We start from the raw sequence: 22,675 nt of genomic DNA on the forward strand, positions 1-22,675 counted from the left end.
CCCGCTCCCCGGGTGACCTTGGGTAGTTCCCCTCTTCCTGTCCCAGCTCCCTCATTTTTGAAAAGGGGTCCCATGGACGCCGAGGCTCTGCGGCTCTGGGGGCCGAGGCTCCGGCACGGTCAGCTCGTGGGTCCGCGACCCTCCTCCGCCCACTCCCCGCATCCCGACAGTGCCCCAGCCAGCGGGTGGACGCGGGCCAAGAGGTCCCTTTAAAGGCTCAAGTCCCGCCCCTGCTGCGGGCTTTGGCCTTCGATTGGGCGATTCCGGGGGGGCGGGGTCCGGCGCGGCTCAGCGGGGCTCGGGGGCGGGCCAGGGCCGGGCCGGCCCCCGCCCCCTTTGTTCGTGCAGCGGCGGGAGGTGGCGGCGAGGGTGGGAGGTGTGTGCGCGCGTGTGCCGCGCGGTGGGGAGTGGCGGGTCCCGCCGCGCGCTGTCAGAGAGCTCCGCGCCGCCGCCCGATGGCGCGAGGAGGTGCGCGGGCCCAGCCCCGGGGGGCCTCCCCCGACCGCGGGTGACCCCTCTGCCTGCCGCCCGCGAGTATGTCACCTACGGTCGCCCTGGCAGCCTCCGCCAGCAGCGCCCGCGTCCCCGCCTCCCGCAGCCGCTGCCTCTGCCCGGGACAGTGGCCCCCAGACCCCCGCCCCTGATCCACGCCCAGACCCGAGCGCCCGAGGACCATGGCCGGCCAGGGGGACTGCTGCGTCAAGGTGGCCGTCAGGTAGGGACCGGCGGCCGCGGGTGGGGGCGCTCGGAGGGGTCGGGCTTTGTCTCGCGTGGCGCGGGGCCGGGGGCGCTCGAGCCCGCACCCCGCGAGAAGGGCCCGGCGTGGGCTGGCTGGAGGGCGCTGCGCGATGGCCCCGCGGCCGCGGGGAGCGGCGCCCGGAGGGCTACTGGAAGGGGGCTTTGTTTGGGTGGTAATTTCGGGTCCCTCTTGGGAGCCCTTAATGATCAGAAAATCGAATAAACAAGGAAATCCGGTATTTCACACCCAGCCCTGGCCCAGGCTACAGCGTCTGTGCGTTTCCTCTTGCCTCTCCGTGGGGCTACTGTCTCAAAAGGGCAAGTGTGTGTGTGTTGGGGGGCGGGTAATTCCCTCATCTACGCGCCTCAGACTGTTCCGAGCTCGTGGTTCCGAGGGCTAGGAAGGCAGCCCACCCGCTCCAGGGGCCGCTTCTGCAGACAATGATCAGCGCAGAAAGAACTGGGATGGTAGCTTGGCCTTCCCTGGGGAGTCAGAGGCTTCGGCTTTTCGAGAAAACCCTGCGGTCTCTGTCCGGAAAGGAGATGAGACTCGGGGAGAGGGGGAGGTGTAGGGAGGTTCTGCCGGTGAGCTGGGAGGGCGTGACCTGGGGGCCACCCTTGTCACTCAGATGGAGCCTGGCAGGGGAGGGCTGCGTGGTACTTACCTGGGACTTGACATGATATCCTGACAGAACTGAGGTGGGGGAGGACTTGGATGGGGGTTCTGTTGGGTGGGGTACTCAGGTGCAGGGCAGGAAACACTGCGAAGTTGGGTCCTTTGTTGTGGCTAGAGACCCGTGACACCACCTCTCCCTGTGTTGGTTTTGGGTGTTCTCTTTGAGAGGGCCTGTTGGGTCTGTTAGTGGGAACATCTGGGACTGAGGTCACTCTCAGGAGCATCCATCTCTGACTCCGCGCTGTGTGATTTGGGGGCGGGGAGATTAGCGGGTATAGGTCCAGGGTAAGGTCCCTGACTGAGTCAGGTCTTTAGACCCCTGGTCACAGATGACCCAAATTCCAGGAGTCCCGAAAAGTCACTCTAGATAAGGTCAAAGATGACTATGGACCAGCTTCTCCAGGGCCACCTGACCAGCCCTCTGCGGGCTGGGGAGGAGGAGTGGACACAGCTTTGGGGTCAAGGGAGAGAGATCGCTGTTCCTCGCACCCATGGCCCCCAGGCTGCACTCAGCATCATAAAACACAGCCTTGCTGGCCCGGAACAGCCTTGAGAGACAAAGAGGAGCCCTGCAGGTGCCTGGTGGGCTGGCTGGGGCGGGGCCAGGCTGCTGCTGGGGCTGACACTGCAGTAGGATCCAGAGGAGGTTGGGAGAGGGAGGTACCGGGGTGGGGGTGGGAGTGTGAAATGTAAATATGACATCTGCAGCAGACTGAGGGAGTCTGAATGCATCATAAAAGGGAAATGAAGCCCTGGCCCCCACTCACTGTGAACCTGGGCTGGGAGGGGAGGCTTGGGGTTCCCCTCCCATGAGGGCCTTCCTTTGGCCTCCATCTTGCTGGGAAAAGCCAAACAAAGCCCCCCACTCCCGGGCTCCCCAAGCTGGGCTGGGGCATGCTGAGGTGTGGGAAAGCTCCGTGGACTGGCACGTTGTGTAGAGGAGTGGGGGAAAGCTGGTGTTCCCTGCCACCACCATCAGAAGCTTCCCTTGCATAGAGGGGCCATTGTGACTGCCCACTGCACCCAGCTCTTCGGGATGACAAGACATCATCTCTGCTTCCACTCACATTGCCCTAGTGGGACCCGGCTGCCCCCACTCCTCTCTTGGGAGTTGCTGATCTAGGTGAGGAGTGGGAGATCTGAACCTTAGAATAGCTGAGCTTCCAGGATCTCCTGGCTCTCCCTCCCCACCCCACCCCCGCCCCCCACCGCAGTGTGAGCGCCCAGCCCGGCACACGCCAGACCTCAATGGGCAGCCGGCCGTGGAAGGCAGACAATGCCTGGACAGAACCCAGCTCCTAATCAGAGTGCTGGGCATAGGACTGGCCCAAGACTGGGACTAGGATGGGAACAGATGGTGCCACTGACTGTAGGGGAGAGTTCTTCATGCTCTGGGATCTCCTCCTACTCCCCTCCCCAACGGTACCCCTAGAAATCACTCATCCCACCTAAAGAACTGGGTGGTGGGCTGGAGTAGAACAGAGCATCGTGGGAAAGGGCCGAGGATTTAGGATGGCTAGGCGCCTAGCCCAGTGTCAGTTACCACGTCTCCGGCCAGGTTCAGCTGTATTTTCTGACTTTCTGGAAGTCCTTTCTGGTATCTAACTGAAGTGCTTTCTAAGTTCCTATTAGAATAACTTGTGGCAAAACCTGAGTTGGGATAAGAAAGCCAGGAATGAGACAGACTGGGTCACATGCGTGCGTGTGTGTGTTCATGCGTGTATGTGGGTGTGTGTGTGTGTAAAAGAGAGAGTGAGAGAGGGAAATAACTGCGACACTAGCTAAGAAGCATAGCTGCCATCTGCAGAGCTCTGTGGGGAAAGCCAGTGCTCAGGAGTGTCAGAGGAGGAAGCCTCAGGGCCAGGGGCTATGGGATAAGGGAGAAGGTCAAGGTATGAGCAGATCCCAGGCCTCCCTGGAGTCCGGTGTATCTGTTCCTGAATCCAGGTTAGTTGCCTTTGTTCGAGGAGATCCCAGGCTGGCTTTCTAGCCTGCCCTGTGAGTCCTTTATCCATAATGCCCTGCCATCAGGATGCTCAGCTCCCTGGGCCTGGAGCTGGCCTAGAGGCAGCCTCCACCTGGGGGGATTGCTGGAGAGAGGCGAGGCTGAGCTGTGACCTGCTTCAGAAAAAACAGGCCTGATTAATGCAAGGAGAGGGAAGGGGGGCTGCTAATAAACGTAAGCTGGCAAAGTTGACATTGGGGAAGTCAAGTCACATGGTCCGTTTATTTAAGACCCTTTCAGCCCCCAGCTGAGTCCCTATTTTGAGATGAGCCCTTGGAGTGGCCTAATCCCCTCCCCCCATTATCTCTGCTGGGCCTCCTTAAGCTTCTGTCCTTCAGTCTGCTGGGGAGGGGAGGTGCTCGGCTAGTCCCACATTCCTCTGTGGACACTACAGGGGTATACCTGCCAGGGACCCAAAGGACCATGTTCCGTTGCACCCCTGCTACTCCCACTTGGGTTCTCTAGCTGCAGGTGTTTCCCTCCTTCCAGGCTACTCTGAATTCTTCTTGATCAGTATCTTCTGAATTTTGAATCAAGAGAATTGGTGGCTTGGAACAGAGAGACTAAGGAGACAGAAGAAACTGAGTGAGGGTGAGGATCAGGGGTGCCTCCAGAGTCTCACCCTCTGGACTGATGGAGCCCAGGGTCAGCAGTGCCATCCTTGCCACGTGTGCCTGATGCTGTCGAGCTTAGAGACAGGGACACTGAGCCCCAGAAGTAACCTCATGTGGAGACCTGAGGAGCTTGGTGGCCTCCTGATGCAGAGAGAGGGCTTATGTCATCACAAGGAAGTGGAGTGGAGTAACCACAGGCCCCCGGAAACCGGCCCCCTCCACCCCCCACCCCCAGCCCGCCTGATTGGTTCTCAGCTTTCAAAAACCTCCAGAGGAGCATTGGGGTGGGGCAGAGCATGGGGAAGTGGCAGAGATGACAGGAGCCTGGGACCCTGACTCTTACAGCACTGGGGGCAGAGCGCAGGGCTGGTGCTGACACTGCTCATGCTCTGGCTGGGCCCAGGGCCCCTTAGCTGTTTGTCCTTTGAGACCTCAGTTTTCCCTCTGCAGAATGGGAGCAGCTGGCTTGCCGAGGTTTGCTTGTTTGTGAAGAGCAGTGGCTTGCATGCACCGGGAGGCATTAATTCTTAAAGGGTTGACTCCTGAGACATGGAGTATGAATGGAATGTCTTAAAAATAAACCCTAACTTAAAGTGTGTCTCTGGTTTAAAGAGGTGTCTCTGGTTTAAACTGCAGTGACTGTTAGGTAAAATGAAGACGGCAGCCCTTGTACGTATGTATCTCATCTCTATTATCGAGCTACCTACCTACATACCACCTATCTATTTCTATCTCAGAAAGCAGTCTGTGTTGGAAAGGAAACTGAGCTAGCAGGCCGCTGTTCACTAAACACCTACTCTGGGTCGGGCATGGTGCCCACACTGCCCTGCTAGACCCACTGCAGCCTCTGGAGGAACTGATGGCTCCATGGCACAGATGGGTGCATGCTCATGGTCAGTGAATGGAGTTAAATTTGAACCCAGGGCGCTGTAGCCCCCAAACACATGCACCTCACTCTGCTGTAAGTTGCCTCCTGATTCAGCAGCTAAGTAGTTCTTCGCTGAGCTAATGTCTCAGCTACTTCAGTTACTTTCCTGAGTGGCCATGACCTTGAATATGGGAAAGTTCTTGGGAAGACATACGTGGTGCCCTGGGAATGAGCAGTGAGGGATGAGGAGTCAGATTCCCCTTTAGGGGGCTACTTGTCCCCACTATGGGGCTAGCCGAGATCTGTGCTGTTGCCCCTGTGTTTTGGGAACTCTTTCCTTCCTTGCCTCTCTCTAGGGGAGGAGGTTATGGGGGAAGCTGCCACTGCTCTGGCTCTTACCCCTACTCCCCGATCCCCCAGTTGTAAATGGCAAAATTCCAGATGTCCTGGGTCTCATTTTGCCCTTTAGACACAGCAGCATGTTGAGGAGATGGGGAGGGGGGAGGTTCTAAGGGGGTCGGTCAGTTCCCTGCTGAAAAGAGGGAGCCAAGCTTGGCCTGGCAGGCCTGGGTGTCCCTTCCTTGGGGCTGAGGGCAGTGGGACTTGGCGGGCGGGGCTGTGAAGCACATGGCAGGCAGCACTGTTGGCTGCAGCGTCCTGGTCTCCAGAGAACCCCTGTCATCTCTGGCAGTCCCGAGGAACGGAAAAGAGGGAGTACGCGGGTCCTTGCCTCTCTGCCTTCCTGAGTGCGTGCTGAGCTAGAGGCCACCACCCTTTCTCTGGACTGGCTGCTCCTACCTGAGACGAGAGTTCAGGTGCACTGAGGAGTGTCTGCAGGGGGAGCTGGGGACAAGGGCCCAGGTGGTAGAGAGGCCCACCGCCCCCACAGCCAGCCCCTCCAGGCCTCAGCCTGTTGCTCTGCATTCCTCTGCAGGGAGCATCCCCAGGGCCCATCCCATTGAGCTGTCCCTGCCAGATGCAGATGCCGTCACAGCTCTGGGCGCTCCCAGGGTCTCCTGTCTCCTGGGAGGTCATGGGAAACCCCTGCCAGATGCCCTGAGATGGGGGTGGGGAGGCAGCGATCTTTATGACAGTGACACTGCTGGAGCACAGCTGAGCAGCACATCCCTGAGCCGGGCTCCTCCCTCTTCCCAGGCCGCGATGGAGGAGTCAGGCCAGGGACTCTGGAAGTTCCCAGACCACTCATTGCTGACTGGGACAGCCTGGGGTGTGCAGCTTGGTACAGACACTGACCCTCAGCTCCTTGGGATCCTGCTCCCCAGCTTCCAACCTCTCAGCCCCCATCTGCTTGTGCCCTGTGCCTGGTTTCAGCCATTCTGGAAGGTGCCCCTAGAGCAGCTGAGTCCTCATCCCTGGGGGCATGTGTGGCACTGGTCCAGGGGCCCTTTCCTGCTGAGCTGACTTTCCCTGGGCACTACTCCACGCCAGCGCCTAGGACTCTGGCATGGGCTGAAGGAGAGAAATCAAGGATACCCCCTGAAGGGGGGGTGTCAGATTCCTGAGCCCCAGATGCCTAGTTGACACCCTGAGTCTTCCAAGGCTTTCAGGAAGCATCTGCAGTCCCTCCCCATGCTCTCTCAGAGCATGTTCTGGGGCAGAAGTCAGGCAGAAAGGACTGACAGACCCCTTTCACCAGGTCTGCCAGGGCCTCAGAAACCCATGGCCTTTGACCCCACCATACAAAGCTTTCTTGTTTGGGGTTCAGAGCCCCCTGAGGGCAGCCTCAGGAGGGTTGGGCTGAGAGAGGGCCTGAGGGCCAGAAGGAGGTCCAGTGGGAGGGTCACAAGACCCTCCCCACACAGTACCCCAGTGGTTAAAAGGGCCATCACCCCAGAATGGATCTCACCCCTCTTTGAGAGAGGTCTGGCCTCTGTGGGAAGATGCCTTCTCTGGGCTAAGTCAGCTCAAAGCCCCCGGGTGTCTGGGAGCCAGACTCCCCTGAGAGACCAGGATTTTGCTTCCAGCCACCTTCCCCAGCACTGGCGGGCTGCCAGGGGAGGAGGAGAAGAGAATGCTCATTAAAGGTGGGGGCAGACGTCTGCTTCTGCCACAGAGGACAGCCGTCTTCCTGTGCCAGGGGTGCGGCCTCCAGGGTTCTCCGCTCTGCACTTTGCCGGCTCCAGGTCTCAGCTTTAACTACAGAATAGGAAAAAGCCTTCCCCAACAGACAGCTCTGGCCTGCTGGCAGCTGTTGGGGAGATCAGTCTGGGAGATCGCTGAGGGGATCATTTTTCTCTAATGTGACCTCTCCTGCCCCTGCAGGGTGGGTTCAGTGGATGAGCAGGGCTGGGCACAGGCAGGTTAGGGTTGCATTTCCCCTCCACCATCAGAGGGGGTGTGGGTGGGCAGGTAAGCCTCACCTATCTGAGTCTGGTTAAGTGGGGGAAATCCCCCCTTGTTCCACAGGGCTGTCATAGCACATTACATGTGTTTGTGCATGTAAATGAGCCTGACACAGAGTTTTCAAAGTTATCCTTATCAGCCGAGGCTTGGGTATGGAGAATGAGCCCCAGGGCCAGAGGTGCTGTGATGACTGACCTCTGAGGAAGAAGACTCCAGCTCCCAGGCTCTCCTCTCTGACTTAACAATCTTTGCAGGCAGGAAGTTCTTTTTGCTAGCTTATCTAAATCCCTCCTGCTGTAGCCGAGTTCGCCTTTGATCTGGCTCTATCACTAATGAGGAAGAGCTGGTCCCAGCAGGCAGGTCACAGCCTGATTAAGTGACTCAATGTGCTAAGCTTACTAGAGGTCATAGGGCTTCTCTCTGTGCCCCCCTCCCCCACACCCCCTTCCAGGCAGAGACTACAACAGCTTTGCCCCAGTCTCTCCAGTCTGGGATGATGTCCTGTGGTTGGAACAGGCATGCCTGTTGTGGACTAGGCACCAGGAGGACAGGGGTGTGGATTCTGGACAGCTTGGCTTTCTCTCGCAAGTTTAGATACAGCAACAGAGACAGGGCAATGACCTTCCGCACTGCTTAGTTTCCGACCCACCCCCCCCCCCCCGCCCCGCTCCCCCAACCCTGAGCTGTCCCACTAGCCTCTTGAGTCTCCTTTTCAGAATTCCAGAAGGGCATTAGGGAGTCCTGGAGAAGAAATAAGCAGATGTGCCTATGCCCCTGGCTCCTCCCCAGAACGTTTTTTAAAGTTACATTAGTTACATTGGTCACCCTGTTAGGGGGGCACCCCGTTTTGTATCGGGGCTGCCCTATAACAACCTTGTTAGTGGACATACTGAGGGGCACCCCAAGACCCCTCCAACTTGCATACTCTAAATGGATTCTGCCATCTGCTGCATAAAGACAAAGCATATTCTTCATGTGTAAGAACTTTAATTCGAATTCGTGTGCATCGCATAGAGCGAGAGAAAATGATAATGGTTTCCATCAGAACTCCCAAAGTTATCGAGCCCCTTATGAGCAAATGCCCAGCCAAACAGAGTTGACCCAAAACGAGGCCACTGAGGCCTGACAGCCGGCCACAAGTCTAAGGTACCTTCTGGTGGGGACCCATAGGAAAGGAACAGAAGGGACCAGACAAGTCTGGAAAGAAAGGGGCAAAATCAAAGTACCAGTCAATATATTGGCTGCCATTGTCAGCCTCCTCACGGGTCTCTCACCCACGTCTCTTTCAAGTGTCTCCTTCCGTGTCCCCCAGGTCCCTGGTGCAAGTCCGAGGCCAAGAAGCTAGTACAGCTTCTCTGCATGTCTCTCTGCTCCACGCGCCTCCAAGTGTTCTCTCCCAAGTCCTTTCAGCGTCCCCTCCCACTCAGCTCCTCCCTTTATTAGGTGGGGCAGGGAACATGGAACCTCCCTGTTGTAGATTACACTAGATTTGAGGGGTGATTCTAGCTAGGTGGCTGGTTCTTCTCAAAGCCTTTGAGGTGGGGACTGGTGAGAAGGGCTCTCCCAGCCTGCTGGTCCCCTGGTGCAGACGGATCACAAGCAGGCAGCTGGGCAGGTGCTACTTCTGCTGAGCTCTCCTGGGGGCATATTCAGAACTGACAGATGGAAAGGTGGTCTTCCTAATACTTACTAGCTGTGTAACCTTGATCTGAGTTACTTGATTTTTCTCTGAGCCCTCATTTTTTTTTTAAAAAAAGGATTGATTGATTTATTTATGCATATAAGAACTGGGGTACAGGCCAGAGGTGCAGGGGGTGAGAGGATTCACCAGAGACAGAGTGGGGAGCAGAACAGGCAGATTGACTGAAATACACTGCTGAGGGGAGCAGCGGGCGAGACAGGAGAGGTCTGCTGTGCCATGTGGGTCAGCTCCTTGGCCCGCTGGGGATTGAACTGCAATCACTATGGATAGCTTCATAGCACTGCAACTTAACCCCTTTCACCATCAGGGAGGCCCTGAGCCCTCATTTGTAAATTAGGAGCAAAACCACCCACCTTAGTACTAAGTGACACAGCATCATGACCTAACACCGGCAAAGCATCCAGGCACAGAGGGCCATCTTGCTTCACCTCAGTGCTGTGGTTACTAATTGGGGAAGTTGAGTAAGCAGGGTGTGATGGGGCACCAGGTGCCAGCAAAACAAGTCAGGAATCACAGACCATGCACCACAATTGTGCGAATTTTCTAGGATTCTGCAATAGCTCTGGGTTAGTTATTTTAGTATTACAGCCTATTACCTCTGAGTGAGTAGAGGTAATAGATGGGAATGTTGTAGAGCAACCCCGATACAAAACGGGGTGCCTGACTGTGGGTCCTCACCCGCGCGCATAAAAGAACTTATCAATGCTCTACTGCAGGCACACGTGAAAGGTTAATAAAAGGTTTATTTACAAGGGAAGGGGAAATGAGGAAATGTACAGCTCTGGGAGAAAAGTGGGAGACAAAGTTTTAAATGAGTCCTACCCAATCCGCCGATCAGGAATCCCAAAATGGCGCTCTCAGAGTTGGCCGCCAGCCAGGAGCCGTGAAGCCAGGAGGCGAGCAATCGCGAGCCAGCGACCCCAAGGCCCACGTGTTTGGTTTTTATATCCAACCTGGCTGCCCAACTCCACCCTCAGGTCCCAGCCACCCTCCCTTTGGTGGTGATGGGATTTGTCTTTCCCAATGTCTTGATGGCTTTAGTCTGGAGTGGGGGTGGGGTCCACAAAGCCTGTATGGGATTAACTCAGGACATCATTTCCCCCTAACAATTCCCCCCTTTCATTTTTTTGCCACCATTTCCATGGTGCTGAAGATCAAACATATGGATGCTGGGATACAGTCTCAGATGAAAATTTTCCAGGGTTCCAGTCTGAAAGAAAACGAATCCCTCCAGGTAGTGTCCATTGTGGAAAGCAAAAGTCCTCCAGTCCTGGAAAAACAGTTCATCAGTCCCAGCCGAAAGAAAACATCTGGAGGCATTAGCCAGAACAAGACAGCAGATATGTCAAAAATCACAGGGAAAAAAATCTTAAAATGGTTCAACTTATGTAAAAACAAATTCTCTCAACCTTGATCCCAAATTTTTTTAACAGCATAGCAAAAGTTTGCAAACTAAATCTACTTTTAAACCATATTGCCTATTTTTGCATAAAATCAAGGGCAGAATAACTAAGCAGCAATTTTTAGCTGGCTTCGTTGGAATACTCCATATAGGATTCAGAGCGAACTGTTGACATCCGGTCCGTGTAGGCTTCTGGAACAAGTTGGTCTCATCAGACTCTACCTGGGCTTTCCTCTTCTCGAGGGTACCAGGGACTTTTCGTTGGCCGGGTTGTCCAGTCCTGCCAATGGAGGCATTTCCCCCTAACAGGAAGAGCCTGGGACTGTACCCTTAGGAGCTAATAATGGTAAAGATTTGGGGGCCAGGTCATTTAGGAGCTCAGGGATGGGACCAGCTTGCTGATGGGACAGGACTAATTTCATCTGAGATGCTGAGCAACCACTCTGCCTTCCCCAAGGTCACTGGGCTGAGCCCCTGCAGGAGGGGAGGGGGATTGGCCAGCTCTGTGTGATGTCACTAAGGATGGTGGGGGTGACTAGGCCCCCCAGCCCCTCCTAAGCCTGGGGTCTGGTGCAGAGCTCTGAGCATCTTACCTTTTGCCAAGGGAGTTTTTTCTCCTTGGCAGCCTCTCATCCCCCAGGGCCTGCCTCCTCCCTATGTCCTCTGTCCTCCCTTCCCCCCTGTCCTCCAGGCTCCCCAAAGAGCCGAGGAAGCGCTGAGCTCAGCTCTTCCCGCAGCCGGGGACTGGGGCTGGCGGCCTTTGTCCTGCCCTCACTGCAAGGAGCGGGCGGGGGTCCTCCAGCGCCTGCCGCTCGACCGCGTGCGCATTCTGCCGCGGAGGGGGACGGATATTAAAATAACTAACCACATCACACCAGCCCCTGCTCAATTGTGAACAGAGGAAGCTCAGTGGCCTCGCGCCTGTGCCAAGATCCTGCTTCTGAAAAGCTCCCCGCTTCTCTCTTCGCTGCCGCGCCGGCTCCCACCACCGCTCAGCCTGCGGGTTGCCAAGTGGCAAATAGACCAGGCTCTGTTCTAGGAGATTCCGGGGGGTTTTCTGAGCCGGGCTGCCCAGTCTGCCTGGACAGCCTGCCTGCCCTTCCTGCCTGCAGGCCCTGGAGAAGGGATAGAGGGAGGTTTTGAAGGGGTGGGGCTTGGGGTGAGATGTCCTGGGGGAGACTCAGGAGGGCCAGGGACAGACAGGACATGATGTGTGGACAACAACACTGTGCTGACAAAGGCAGCTGCCCTGCGGCCACAGTTTGCCTTTTTTTTTTAATTCAATTACTGCATTAAATTATTTATTTTGATTACTGATTTTTCTTTAGGTATACTTAAGTTTTGCACTTGAGGCCAGCGCCTCACTCTCCTGACCCTGGGCATGGGTCTAGTCCACAGTTCCGAGGGTCTGTGATTACTTAAAAGACCTTGAAACTGGTTTTCTTCCCTGATCCCCCGCCTATGCGGGGAGGATCAGGGCCCAGGGCTGCAGTCCAGGACACCCCATCTAAATCTAACCAGAAACTTCCTCCTGCCCTTTATCTGGGGTGAGGTGGGACTGACTGAGGGCCCTTGTGGACCTCAAGCTGGGTGGGACCTTGAGAGGAGGTTGCTGGAGGGGAAGGAGATGGAGTTCTTAGAAAGCCGATCCTGGGAAGAGGGTCTCCAGATGACACAGGAGGAAGCAGCTGGAAGCTGTTGGGCACTGGCTTTGGCAGGGATGGGTGCCTATCACTGGCCCTTGGGACAGGGTTTGAATTCTCCACTGGGCAGGGTGAGGGGGGATGAGCCCAGGACATGAACCACAAGGTCCACCCTGCTGGACTGTGCACCTGGGCCAGCTCCCTGCCCAGGACAGCATCTGTGTGAAGGGACGAGGCAGGGCCTGGGGGGCCTCCCTGGCTCTGGCGGTGCTGCTGGGGGAGGAAGTTTGTTCTATCAATTTGGATATTGAGTCTCACGGGCAGAGGCAGCTGGAGTGGTGGGAGGGCCTGTAGGCTGCATAGTGAGAGCAGGAACTGATGCTCAACTTCACTGCATTTACAGTGTGTGGCTTAACCACTTGAGCCTTAACTTTCCTCTCGGAAAATGACGTCCCTAGTCCACAGCAGGACTGGGATGAGGTGTGGCCTATGGCATGTGCCTGGCCCAGCGCTGGCACCTGGAAAGTATCTGGGACATCTTAATTCCTTTTTCACATCCATTCCATTGCTCAGTCAAGCCCGTTCCTGGGAATAGCACTTTCCCTCTTCTAGTATAGTTGCTTGGGAATTAGTGACTGGTGAGGACCCCTGTTTTCTGTCTCCCAGAGGGTGCCCCCGTTTTGGGTAACACTGCTCCCCCAGCTGCACGCTGCAAAGCACTCCAGAGGGGCTGGCTTGTGCTCTCTGACCACAGAGGACCGCCCGCCCCCCCCCCATCAGGACCCTACATCACATGTGCTGGGCCAATGGAGAGTCACGGTGGGGATTCATGACTGACCCCACAGCTCCTGCACCCTGGAGTTCCCTCTTCTACATCCCTCTCCCCGGCCGCTCTTCTGCCAGCTCTGCTTCCTGGCACCTCACTCCCTGATGGTCTGGGGGCTGGCTGTTGAAGGAGAAGCCACCCCTTCTCATTGAAGGACTCTGATGAGTAGGGCTGCTGCTCCCCCTCCCCTGCGCCCACTGTCTCCAGGGATCCTGATTCGATTTCCTCCAATCACCAGTATTGCCATCTGCCTGGGGTAATTAAATGGTATTTGAATTGGATCCAGAAATCCTATCACAAGCAGCCCACGTGGTAGGTGCTTGCCAGCAAAACTGGAGGGTCCTCTGAGGCTGCCTGGGCCAATCCTCAGTTCACCTAGGGTAACCAGGATGCCCTGGGCAGGAAGTGTAACAGGCTGGGGGGCAGAGCCAGAACTGAGGGTAAGTGCTCCAGCTTCCTCTTTAATGCCTGGTGCACGGTACCACATCTCTCCTCTGAGGTCCCTGCCTGCTCTGTCCCCAAGTCTTTGAGCCATCTTTACCCGTGGCACAATGACTCCTGCCTCGAAGTGACACTATAGCATGGGGCGTTGAGGAGGCAGCCCCCCCCACACAGCCTGGTTCAAACCCCCCTATGTCCCTATCTGTCCCTGACAAATGTGCCGTCTATAACAGGAGGGGTGGTATCCACTGTGTGGCAATGTCTTGAGAATCACATTAATAGCATGTGGCAGAGCTGTCCGTGGAGACTCCACCCCTATGGCAAGGAAAGTGAAAGCAAAATTAAACATGTGGGACTACCTCAAAAAGTCTTTCCACAATGAAAGGAAATACTACTAGATTAAAAAGCCATCCTACTGATGGGAGACGGTGTTCACACAGCACACAGCTGATAGGAGGTTCATATCCAAAGTCTATAAAGAAGTCACCCAGCTTAACAACAAAAGGACAAGCAGCCCAAGTTAAAACCTGGGCAGCAGATCTGAAAAAACAGTTACCAAAGGGGACCTGAGAAGGCCAACAGATATGTGAGAAAATGCCCTCATAACTTTTTTTTTTTTAAAGATTTATTTATTTATTTATACAAGCACTGGGTACAGTCAGAAGCATGGGAGGATGAGAGAATTCACCAGAGGGGAGAGCAGAACAGGCAGACTGATGAAATACACTGCTGAGGGGAGCAGCGGGCGGCAGGAGAGGTCTGCAGGCCATGTGGGACCCTCACCCGGCGGCCGGGGATCGAACTGGTGCTGCAGAGGCTGCGGGCAGCTTTGCAACCCAGCGCTCAATTGCTGTGCCACTGGGGAGGCCCAGCCCTCATAACTTTTTATAAGGGCAATGCAGGCCAAATCCACCATGAGATGTTACCTCACACCCATGAAAATGGCTTACACACACACACACACACACACACACACACATATATATTTTAAAGATTTATTTATTTATGCATACAAGAACTAGGGTGCAGGCCAGAGGTGCGGGGGGTGAGAGGATTCACCAGAGACAGAGCAGGGAGCAGAACAGGTAGATCTACTGAAATACACTGCTGAGGGGAGCAGCAGGTGAGACAGGAGAGGTCTGCTGTGCCATGTGGTTGTTCCCTGGCTGGCAGGATCGAACTCATACTGCAGTGGCTGGTGATAGCTTGATAGTGCTTGTCTTTAACCCCTGAGGGAGGGGTTAAACCTCTCAGGGAGGCCCTGAGAATGGCTTATATTGACAAGACCCCAATAACCAGTGCTGGAGAGGATGCAGAGGAGAGGAACATTGGTTGGTGGGAATGTAAACTGATGCAGTCATTTTGGAAAGTGGTCTGGGCCTACCCTAAAAAACCAAAGAGGATCCCACTTTGGGGTACTATCTGAAGAACAGGAAATCATCAACTGAAAAAATGATGTGTTCTTCAGTGTTTATTGCAACATTATTTATAATAGCTAGGAAATGGAAACAACCTAAGTGCTGTCTGTAGAGGACTGGATAAGGAAGCTGTGGTATGTCCATGCAGTGGAATACTACTCAGCCATAAGCAAGGATGAAATGTTGCCACTTACTGCAAAATAGAAGGAGCTCAAGGGAATTAGGTGAAGCAAAATCAGTTAGAAAGATGAAGACAAATATTGGACTATTTCTCATACATGAATAAAATAAGGACTCAACATGAATGAGCTGACAAAGCAAAATATGAACTATTGAACACTGATAACCAAAAAAGTGAGGATTCTGAGATAAAAGGAAAGGGGAAAGGAGAAAGGGTCAGAGGGGTAGGTGATGGGAAAAAGATACAAATTTTAAAAATAAAATTAACAACAACAATGAAGAGTTATTAAGTCCGAGCTTAGCTGCCTGGCACATCGGGTGTGGCCGAGTTATATGTGTTGCTGAGGACAGAATTCTACTGGGGGAACACTGAGATGCCAGGTTCTCCTGAAAAGGTTGGATAAAGTTAGTTGCCTCCTCAGGCTTTCATTCCTGTCAGCCTTCATGGAGGAAGTGCCCTTCCTTGTGAGGACCTATTCATGCCTAAGGGAAAACACTGCGTAGGAAAACCCAGAGGAGCACCCCCAGTGTGTGAGCCGGCCTGGTGTGGCTAACCTCCCGCTGACTGCCCCCTCACTGCAAAGCACAGTAACAGGTTTTGCCAAGAGCCTGCTGACCTGCAGCCCTGAGTGGGCTTTAGGAACTGGGGCAGCCCGGACAGGGGCAGGACGGTGATGGGGAGACCCTAACTCTGTGGCAAGGCCCCCCTGGACTCTGGCTGGGTGCTGGCCAGGCCCCTCTCATTCTTTTCTTCTCTTGGTAAATGTTGGCTTAGGGAGAGGGAGGCTGACAAGCAACTCATTGTGAGTGCCCACTGACAGGCTGGCTTGTGTGGGCCCATGTGTGGGCACTAACTGCCCCCCCTCCTTTTACTTTAGGGCATTTGGGAGGTGCTTGCTTCCAATCCCTGCTCACGCATGCTCCTTGACTCACACTTGGTTGCCATGGGGACCTGCCGTGGTGATGACTGCTTGGAAGAGGAGGAAGGGTTGGCTGGATGGAGACAGCTCTTCCATGGCTGATTCCCAACTTAACTCTTATGCCACTTTTCTTCCTCTTTACAGTGGAACCCATAAGAATCTAAGCCACCCCTGTGGCTGGCCTGGCAACCTCCTAGAGCAAATTTTTTACTTGACCTGGTCTGTACTTGGTCTGACCCTCTTGTCCCCTGGAAAGGAAAACCCTTGTGCCTGAGAATGTTCTGGCAGGCTGTAGCATCTGGAAAGGGAACTCCTGAGCTCAAGGACCCTTGTAGTCCCTGAATGCCTTGGCAGAGGCTCCGGTCTCTTCCAGAACTTAACCCTGAGGGGAGAGCCCTATCCTGCTCTTTCCCTCTCTGGGATGCTGATTGCTAGGGCTCCCCACTCAGTTTCCATTCAATCAGGAGTGGGTGTCTGAGGTCAGACTGGCTGGTGCTTGACTTGATCGTCTTCAAGTATATAGAACAGTTCTCCTGGCTCCAGTTTCCTCCTCTGTAAAGTCAGGCAGATAATACATACCCCACAGACTTATAGTGAAGAATACAAGAATTCATTTATGTAAAAAGACTCCTACCACAGCCCTGATATAGAGAGGGCTCAATAAATGTTAGCGCTTGCTGTTTCCGATGGTGTGGATATTATTATTGTTGATGTTGTTATTGTGCTCTACAAAAGCTGTCATTCTCCTGTGGGCCTGGGGAGAGGGGACTCCTAAGCTTCCATCTCCTCCAGCTTTGGATGGAAATAGAAGCAGGGAGGGGGACTTCCACGTGGGTGTGACCCAGGATTCTCCCCTTCTGGGCAGGATACGGCCCCAGCTGTCAAAGGAGAAGATTGAGGGATGCCACATCTGTACTTCTGTCACCCCGGGGGAGCCCCAGGTCCTTCTGGGGAAGGACAAGGCCTTCACCTATGACTTTGTCTTCGACCTGGACACCTGGCAGGAACAGATCTATTCTACCTGCGTGAGCAAGCTCATCGAGGGCTGCTTTGAGGGCTACAATGCCACAGTGCTGGCCTACGGCCAGGTAAGCTGTCTGCACCCCCACCAGGGCCCCCCCAACACTGGTCTCCCCCACCTTATGGGAGAGACAGCCCCCTTCTGAGCAGTCAAGACACAGTTTCCCCTGTTGTCTGAGGCTGCTGCATCACTGCTAGTTAGCAGAGGGAGGGCTGTCGTTAGAGGCGTCCACAGGGTGTGATTTGGGGACCAGGAGCGGTTGGGGGTCTCAGGTGGGAGGTGGATGGCAAAGGGTCCAAGACTGGCTGGTAACACCCTGCTTCCATCGTTGCCCGTGCAGACAGGGGCCGGGAAGACGTACACTATGGGCACTGGCTTCGACACAGTGACGTCGGAGGAAGAGCAGGGCATCATTCCAAGGGCCATCGCACACCTCTTCGGGGGCATTGCTGAGCGCAAGCGGCGGGCACAGGAGCAGGGCGTGCCTGGGCCTGAGTTCAAAGTCAGCGCTCAGTTCCTGGAGGTACACTGGTCTCATAGGGTGGGCAGGAGGGAGACTTGGGGGACAGCAAGACAGTGGAAGCTGGGCTCTCCTCCAGAGTGTGCACAGGCCTAAGGGAGCCATGGATGCATCTAGAGGTGAGGAGTTCCCTGCTGCAGGAAGTACCCGAGCAAGAGCTGGAAGATCACCTGCGGGGTGCTCTGAAGGGAAGGGAGGGGGTGTCTTGTATCACGAGTGTGTGATCTATAGAATCTCATGAAACCCGACTGATGCTCACAGCTCTAACCATGACTAGCCCTGTGACCTTGGGCAAGACATTTTACCACTGAGCCTCATCTGCCAAAGGGGCGGATGAAATCTATTATCATAGGGATTTTGTGAGGATGATGTGGAAGCACATGCGTGGCCCCTGGTCCTCCCCGACCTCAGGGCAGCCTGCCCTGTCCCTTCCTGACTGAGGTCCTGCCTAAATCTCTGACTCTCCCAAAGGGAGAGTTTGCATCTGGCCCCACCTGTTGCTGGGAATGTCAGTGCACCACGGGCAGGAGTTGTGGCCACAGGGACAGTGAGAGTGGGGGTGGGGACATATCAGCTCTTTGACCTCTGCACCTGGGCTGAGTCCCAGCTCAGAAACCCCAGAGGTGGAATTCCTGCCTGCAGAGGGGCCTCTCAGAGGAAGGCAGGTGCACCTGAATACTTCTCCCCAGGCCTGACCTGCACGGGCTCTTCCGGGACACTTGAACAACTCAGCATCTCCAGGTTCCTAGTGTCTGAAACCCCAACCCGCCGACATTCCCAGGCCATCTGCTGGGCATGAGTCCCCTGGGTACTCACCCACAAGCCCCGTGCTGTTCCTCCAGGCAAGGGTGCAGCCGCACCCTCTGTAGGTTTCCCTTGCCTGGCAGTTATTCACACCAGGGTACACGAGGCGCCTGTCCATCCCACCCAGGGGACCTTGTACTTTAGACCTAGAAGGGTTTTTTTTTTTGCCCTATTAGACTTTTGCTTCTGATAAACTGGTTGTGTGTGTGTGTGTGTGTGTGTGTGTGTGTGTGTGTCCTGTTTGTGTATCTCTAAGCATTTTTCGCCCCTTTTTTTTCACCCTTTTTCCATACTGTTGCAATGGAGATCCCCAAATAGTGGGCCAGTTCCTAGAAGATCCATACCAGTGGGTGAACCACAAAGGGTTAAATCATGCCTGTGTCTGTCCCAACAGACAGACAGACACTATGGCACCCACATCTGCACCAGTCCCTTTGATTTCCTCTTCCCCTTCCTGCAGGGGTATTTCTGTCCTTGAAGCCCAGCAAAGCCTCGGATGTCCGAGGGCTGTTCTGCAGCCTGCCCCTCCCCCACAGGATCCGTGGCCTCTGACCCTGCTGCCTCCCCCCACCCCCTTCTTCCCCTGCTCCTCAACCTCAGCCCTTAACTGTGCTTAGGGAAAAGATTTCACCCTCCCTGCTAGCGACTCCAAATGCGGAACTTCCAAAGCTGAGCCCACTGAAATGGGTTGACTGCCCTGGCCAGGGCCCCTCCCCATGTGGTCTCACCAGACTCTCTCAGGAGGCCAGGCCACAGTGGCACACTCTCCTGCCAGCTCCCCTCTTGAGCCCGGAACAAGGCACACAGCACGCTCTCCCCCTGGGAGGTGGGAAGCTGTCGGCACCTCACCCAGGACCATGGGGATCAAGGCACTGCTCCCACTGTCCCCACTGGGCTCAGCTGGCCCTCTCTCTTCTGGACCGACACCCCAAGCCCTCTTTCCCAGTCAGTAACATAACAGGATCTGCCCGAATCAGGGGTACATCTGTCGCATAGCCATCTGGGACCTGGGTTCCTTAGTCCCTGCTAGGTCCTTTGTTCCCCACTGAGACTGGGAGCCAGTGAGTGCTGCTTCTTTAGGGAGGGGAGGGCATCCTCAGGGTGGCTCTGCCCAGCGCTGCTGCCCTCCTGCCTCTGTCCAGTAGAAGGATGAGGAATCCAGATCCCAGAGAGGCCCCCAGAGCCTCAGCTTCCACATCAGCAAGATAGAGTTGGTTCATAAATGTGACAGGGCCCCAGGCCGCATGCCCAGTAAGCCCAGGAGCTGTGTCCCTCCCTCCCCCCAGCTCTACAACGAGGAGATCCTTGACCTGTTTGACAGCACGCGGGACCCTGACTCCCGCCACCGCAGGTCCAACATCAAGATCCATGAGGACGCCAATGGCAGCATCTACACCACGGGTGTCACTTCCCGCCTCATCAACTCCCAGCAGGAGGTGAGCCTCTGGAGGGCCCAGCTGGCCAGGGCTGGCACCACAGCCACCCGGGTCCTCACCTCCACCTTCTTCCCCAGTTGATCCAGTGCCTGAAGCAGGGGGCCCTGTCGCGCACCACGGCCAGCACCCAGATGAATGTGCAGAGCTCACGCTCACACGCCATCTTCACCATCCACCTGTGTCAGATGCGCGTGTGTGCCCAGCCTGACCTGGTGAGCAGCGGGGCCCACTGCATTGCGGGGGTTTTCGGGGTGAGACAAGGAAGGCGCCATGGCTCCAGAGCCAGAGCACTCGGGTTTGGGGCTCGCCACTGCCACTCGTTGGTTTCCTCTTTTCCTGAGCACGTTACCTGGTCTGCACAATGGGGTGTCGATACCTCTGTGGTGTGAGGATAGCGAGCAGCAGGCGTGCAAATACCGAAGGCTGTCGGATGCTCCGCATGTCCCAGGGGCAAGGTGCCCTGCAGTCTGTCCCGACTCTGCACCCGAGTCCCCCAGGCGGCATGACCACAGGTGGGGCAGGGAGTGAGATGCTGACTTCTGCTGTAGGTGAATGAGGTGGTGACTGGGCTTCCCGAGGGCACTGCTCCTTCGAGTGAGTACGAGACGCTCACCGCTAAGTTTCACTTTGTGGACCTGGCTGGCTCCGAGCGGCTGAAGCGGACAGGGGCCACCGGCGAGCGTGCCAAGGAGGGCATCTCCATCAACTGCGGCCTGGTAGGCAAAGGGTGGGCCACCAGCCCCGGCGGCCAGCGCAGCTCAGCTTACCCTGCCAGGCTACCTCCCCACATCATCCTCCTTGGGCCTCCTGCTAGCTGCTGGCCAGTCCAGTGTGTCACCATAGTGACACCTTTGACCCTTCACCCTCACCTCTGCCCCCGACATTCCAATGCCCCCAACCTTAACACACCTACCTAAAAACCCTCACCAGGGGCCTGAGGGTTGCTGGGGCCAGCGAAGTGGGTGCATACGACTTGGGGCTTATGTCGTCCCTACTCCCTCCCTCCCTGAGTGTCGGTCTGTTTCCGCAGCTGGCCTTGGGCAATGTGATCAGCGCCCTAGGGGACCAGAGCAAGAAGGTGGTACACGTGCCCTACAGGGATTCCAAGCTCACTCGGCTCCTCCAGGACTCACTGGGGGGCAACAGGTACCCAAGGATTAACATCCAGGGGAGGGAGGAAGTGCAAGTTTGGAAGGTGAGGGCCTCAAGAACAAGAACACTTCCTGCTTGGGCTGCAGGCAGGGGAGATGGGACCTTGCAATGCCCCCCTCAAGCTTCCCAGGTCAGTGGTCAGACCCTACACAACGGGGAGAGAGAACCCTAAAGGACGTGATAGAGCCCAAATGGGATGATTAGCAGGGGAATGCAGGGCTCACCCTGTCGCTGAGCAGAGGACTCGGGTGATAACACAACCTCCCTACCTTGCCAGCTGCTCTCCCTGTGGTCCCACTGTTGGAATGGACACCCTTGGCCAGGTGGCCCAGGTTCTGCCCTGGCAAATGTCCAGGTCCTTGGGGCATTAAGGCAGCAGGGGAATGGGTGGGAGCAGGACTCTGCTCTGGGGTGATGCTTCTGGGGACTGACTACACCTCTTGTCATCACTCCACCCAACTGCAACCCTCAGCCAGACCATCATGATTGCCTGTGTAAGCCCTTCGGACCGAGACTTCATGGAGACGCTCAACACACTCAAATATGCCAATCGGGCACGCAACATCAAGAACAAGGTGGTGGTGAACCAGGATAAGACCAGCCAGCAGATTAGCGCACTGCGGGCCGAGATTGCACGCCTGCAGATGGAGCTGATGGAGTACAAGGCGGTGAGCACCCCGCACCTCCTCACCCAATCTTCACCCACATCCGGAGTACCAGCTGTGGTCCAGGCATGATGCTCAGTATTAGGCAGTTCACCCAGGTGACAGAACAGTCAGAGCCCTCAGGGTCTTAAATACTAAGTGAGGGGCAGCGTGCTCAACTGCTATTACATAGCCCTTTCACGCAGGAAGATGCTCTGCTGGGTGTTTTTGTGTCTGCTGAATGTGCTGTGTTGGACCAGATGTGATATAGAATAAGAGTTGATGGGACCACATGATTAGCCCATTGTGGCAGAGAGAGTTGGCCCTACTTATTTAGGTGGTCAAAGAGGGCTTCCTGGAGGATGGATATGGATTTTGAGGATGAATATCAGCAAAAGGAGATGGAGCAGGCATTCTACGATGCAAGCAAACATGTACAAAGATGCATAGGAAAAGGGAAATGCACAGAGATAGGGTGCTTTTGGGGAACTGCCCAGTTCCAAGTGACTAAGGCAGAAATCACTGGCTTGCAGCCCATGACCTGAGAGTGGTGCATAAATGGGTTTTGGTTTGGCTTACCCTTTGTTTTAAAAGAATGCAACAAAGTTGTCAACTTCTCTGATTATCAGGAAGTTTCCATTTTTCTTGAACAAAATGAAAACCTAACAACATATGACACCAAGCTGGCTGGAGTGGCAGAGTGGCTGCCCCTTGTAGACTAAATCTGTGACCCTATTAGCTCCAGCTCCCACCACTCCCTATTGTCTTACATGCAAACTAACTTATTTATGGCAAATACTTGGGCCCTCTAAGGTTTTGACCCTTGGTTAACTCTTGTGGAGGGCAAGGAAAGCTTGTGGGAGGTCTGGAATGACTGTCTACTAAAGCCTGGGCTTTTTTGTTATCATGTAAAGCCATGTAAGGTTTTTAAGAACTGGGGAATGAGCTGTGTTTTGGGAAACCTGGGGCCGTAATGTCATGTGAAGGGAAAGGCCAAGCTAATGGCCGGGAGGAGTCTCGCCACCCTCTTCTCTCCCTGGGACCCGACTGCTCTGGCCCACCCCTCCTCCCAGGGCAAGCGGGTGATTGGGGAGGATGGCTCGGAAGGCTACAGCGACCTGTTCCGGGAGAACGCCATGCTGCAAAAGGAGAATGGGGCCCTGCGCCTGCGGGTGAAGGCCATGCAGGAAGCCATTGATGCCATCAACAGCCGCGTCACCCACCTAATGAGCCAGGAGGCCAACCTGCTCCTGGCCAAGGCCGGTGAGTTGGGGTGCACCAGCAAGCTAACAGGAGGCAAA

At 55.5% G+C, this 22,675-nt stretch overlaps 1 protein-coding gene across 4 annotated transcripts in view; it reads left to right on the plus strand.

Moving 5' to 3' along the window:
- Positions 1 to 674: 674 nt before the first annotated feature.
- The window catches only part of KIF21B (kinesin family member 21B), a gene marked incomplete at both ends in the record, with an annotated part of 46,033 nt that continues 24,032 nt past the window's right edge, over positions 675 to 22,675 (plus strand). For all 4 annotated transcript variants that reach the window (XM_084244942.1, XM_084244943.1, XM_084244940.1 and 1 more), the window contains 9 exons: positions 675 to 715; positions 16,663 to 16,885; positions 17,159 to 17,341; positions 19,429 to 19,578; positions 19,656 to 19,790; positions 20,127 to 20,294; positions 20,609 to 20,724; positions 21,203 to 21,398; positions 22,448 to 22,637. In XM_084244942.1, the coding sequence (XP_084101068.1) occupies positions 675 to 715; positions 16,663 to 16,885; positions 17,159 to 17,341; positions 19,429 to 19,578; positions 19,656 to 19,790; positions 20,127 to 20,294; positions 20,609 to 20,724; positions 21,203 to 21,398; positions 22,448 to 22,637 (1,402 nt within the window). The remainder of the gene's footprint in view (positions 716 to 16,662; positions 16,886 to 17,158; positions 17,342 to 19,428; positions 19,579 to 19,655; positions 19,791 to 20,126; positions 20,295 to 20,608; positions 20,725 to 21,202; positions 21,399 to 22,447; positions 22,638 to 22,675) is intronic.

This window comes from Talpa europaea (assembly GCF_964194135.1).
Source record: "Talpa europaea genome assembly, chromosome: 10".
Taxonomy (NCBI): Eukaryota; Metazoa; Chordata; class Mammalia; order Eulipotyphla; family Talpidae; genus Talpa; species Talpa europaea.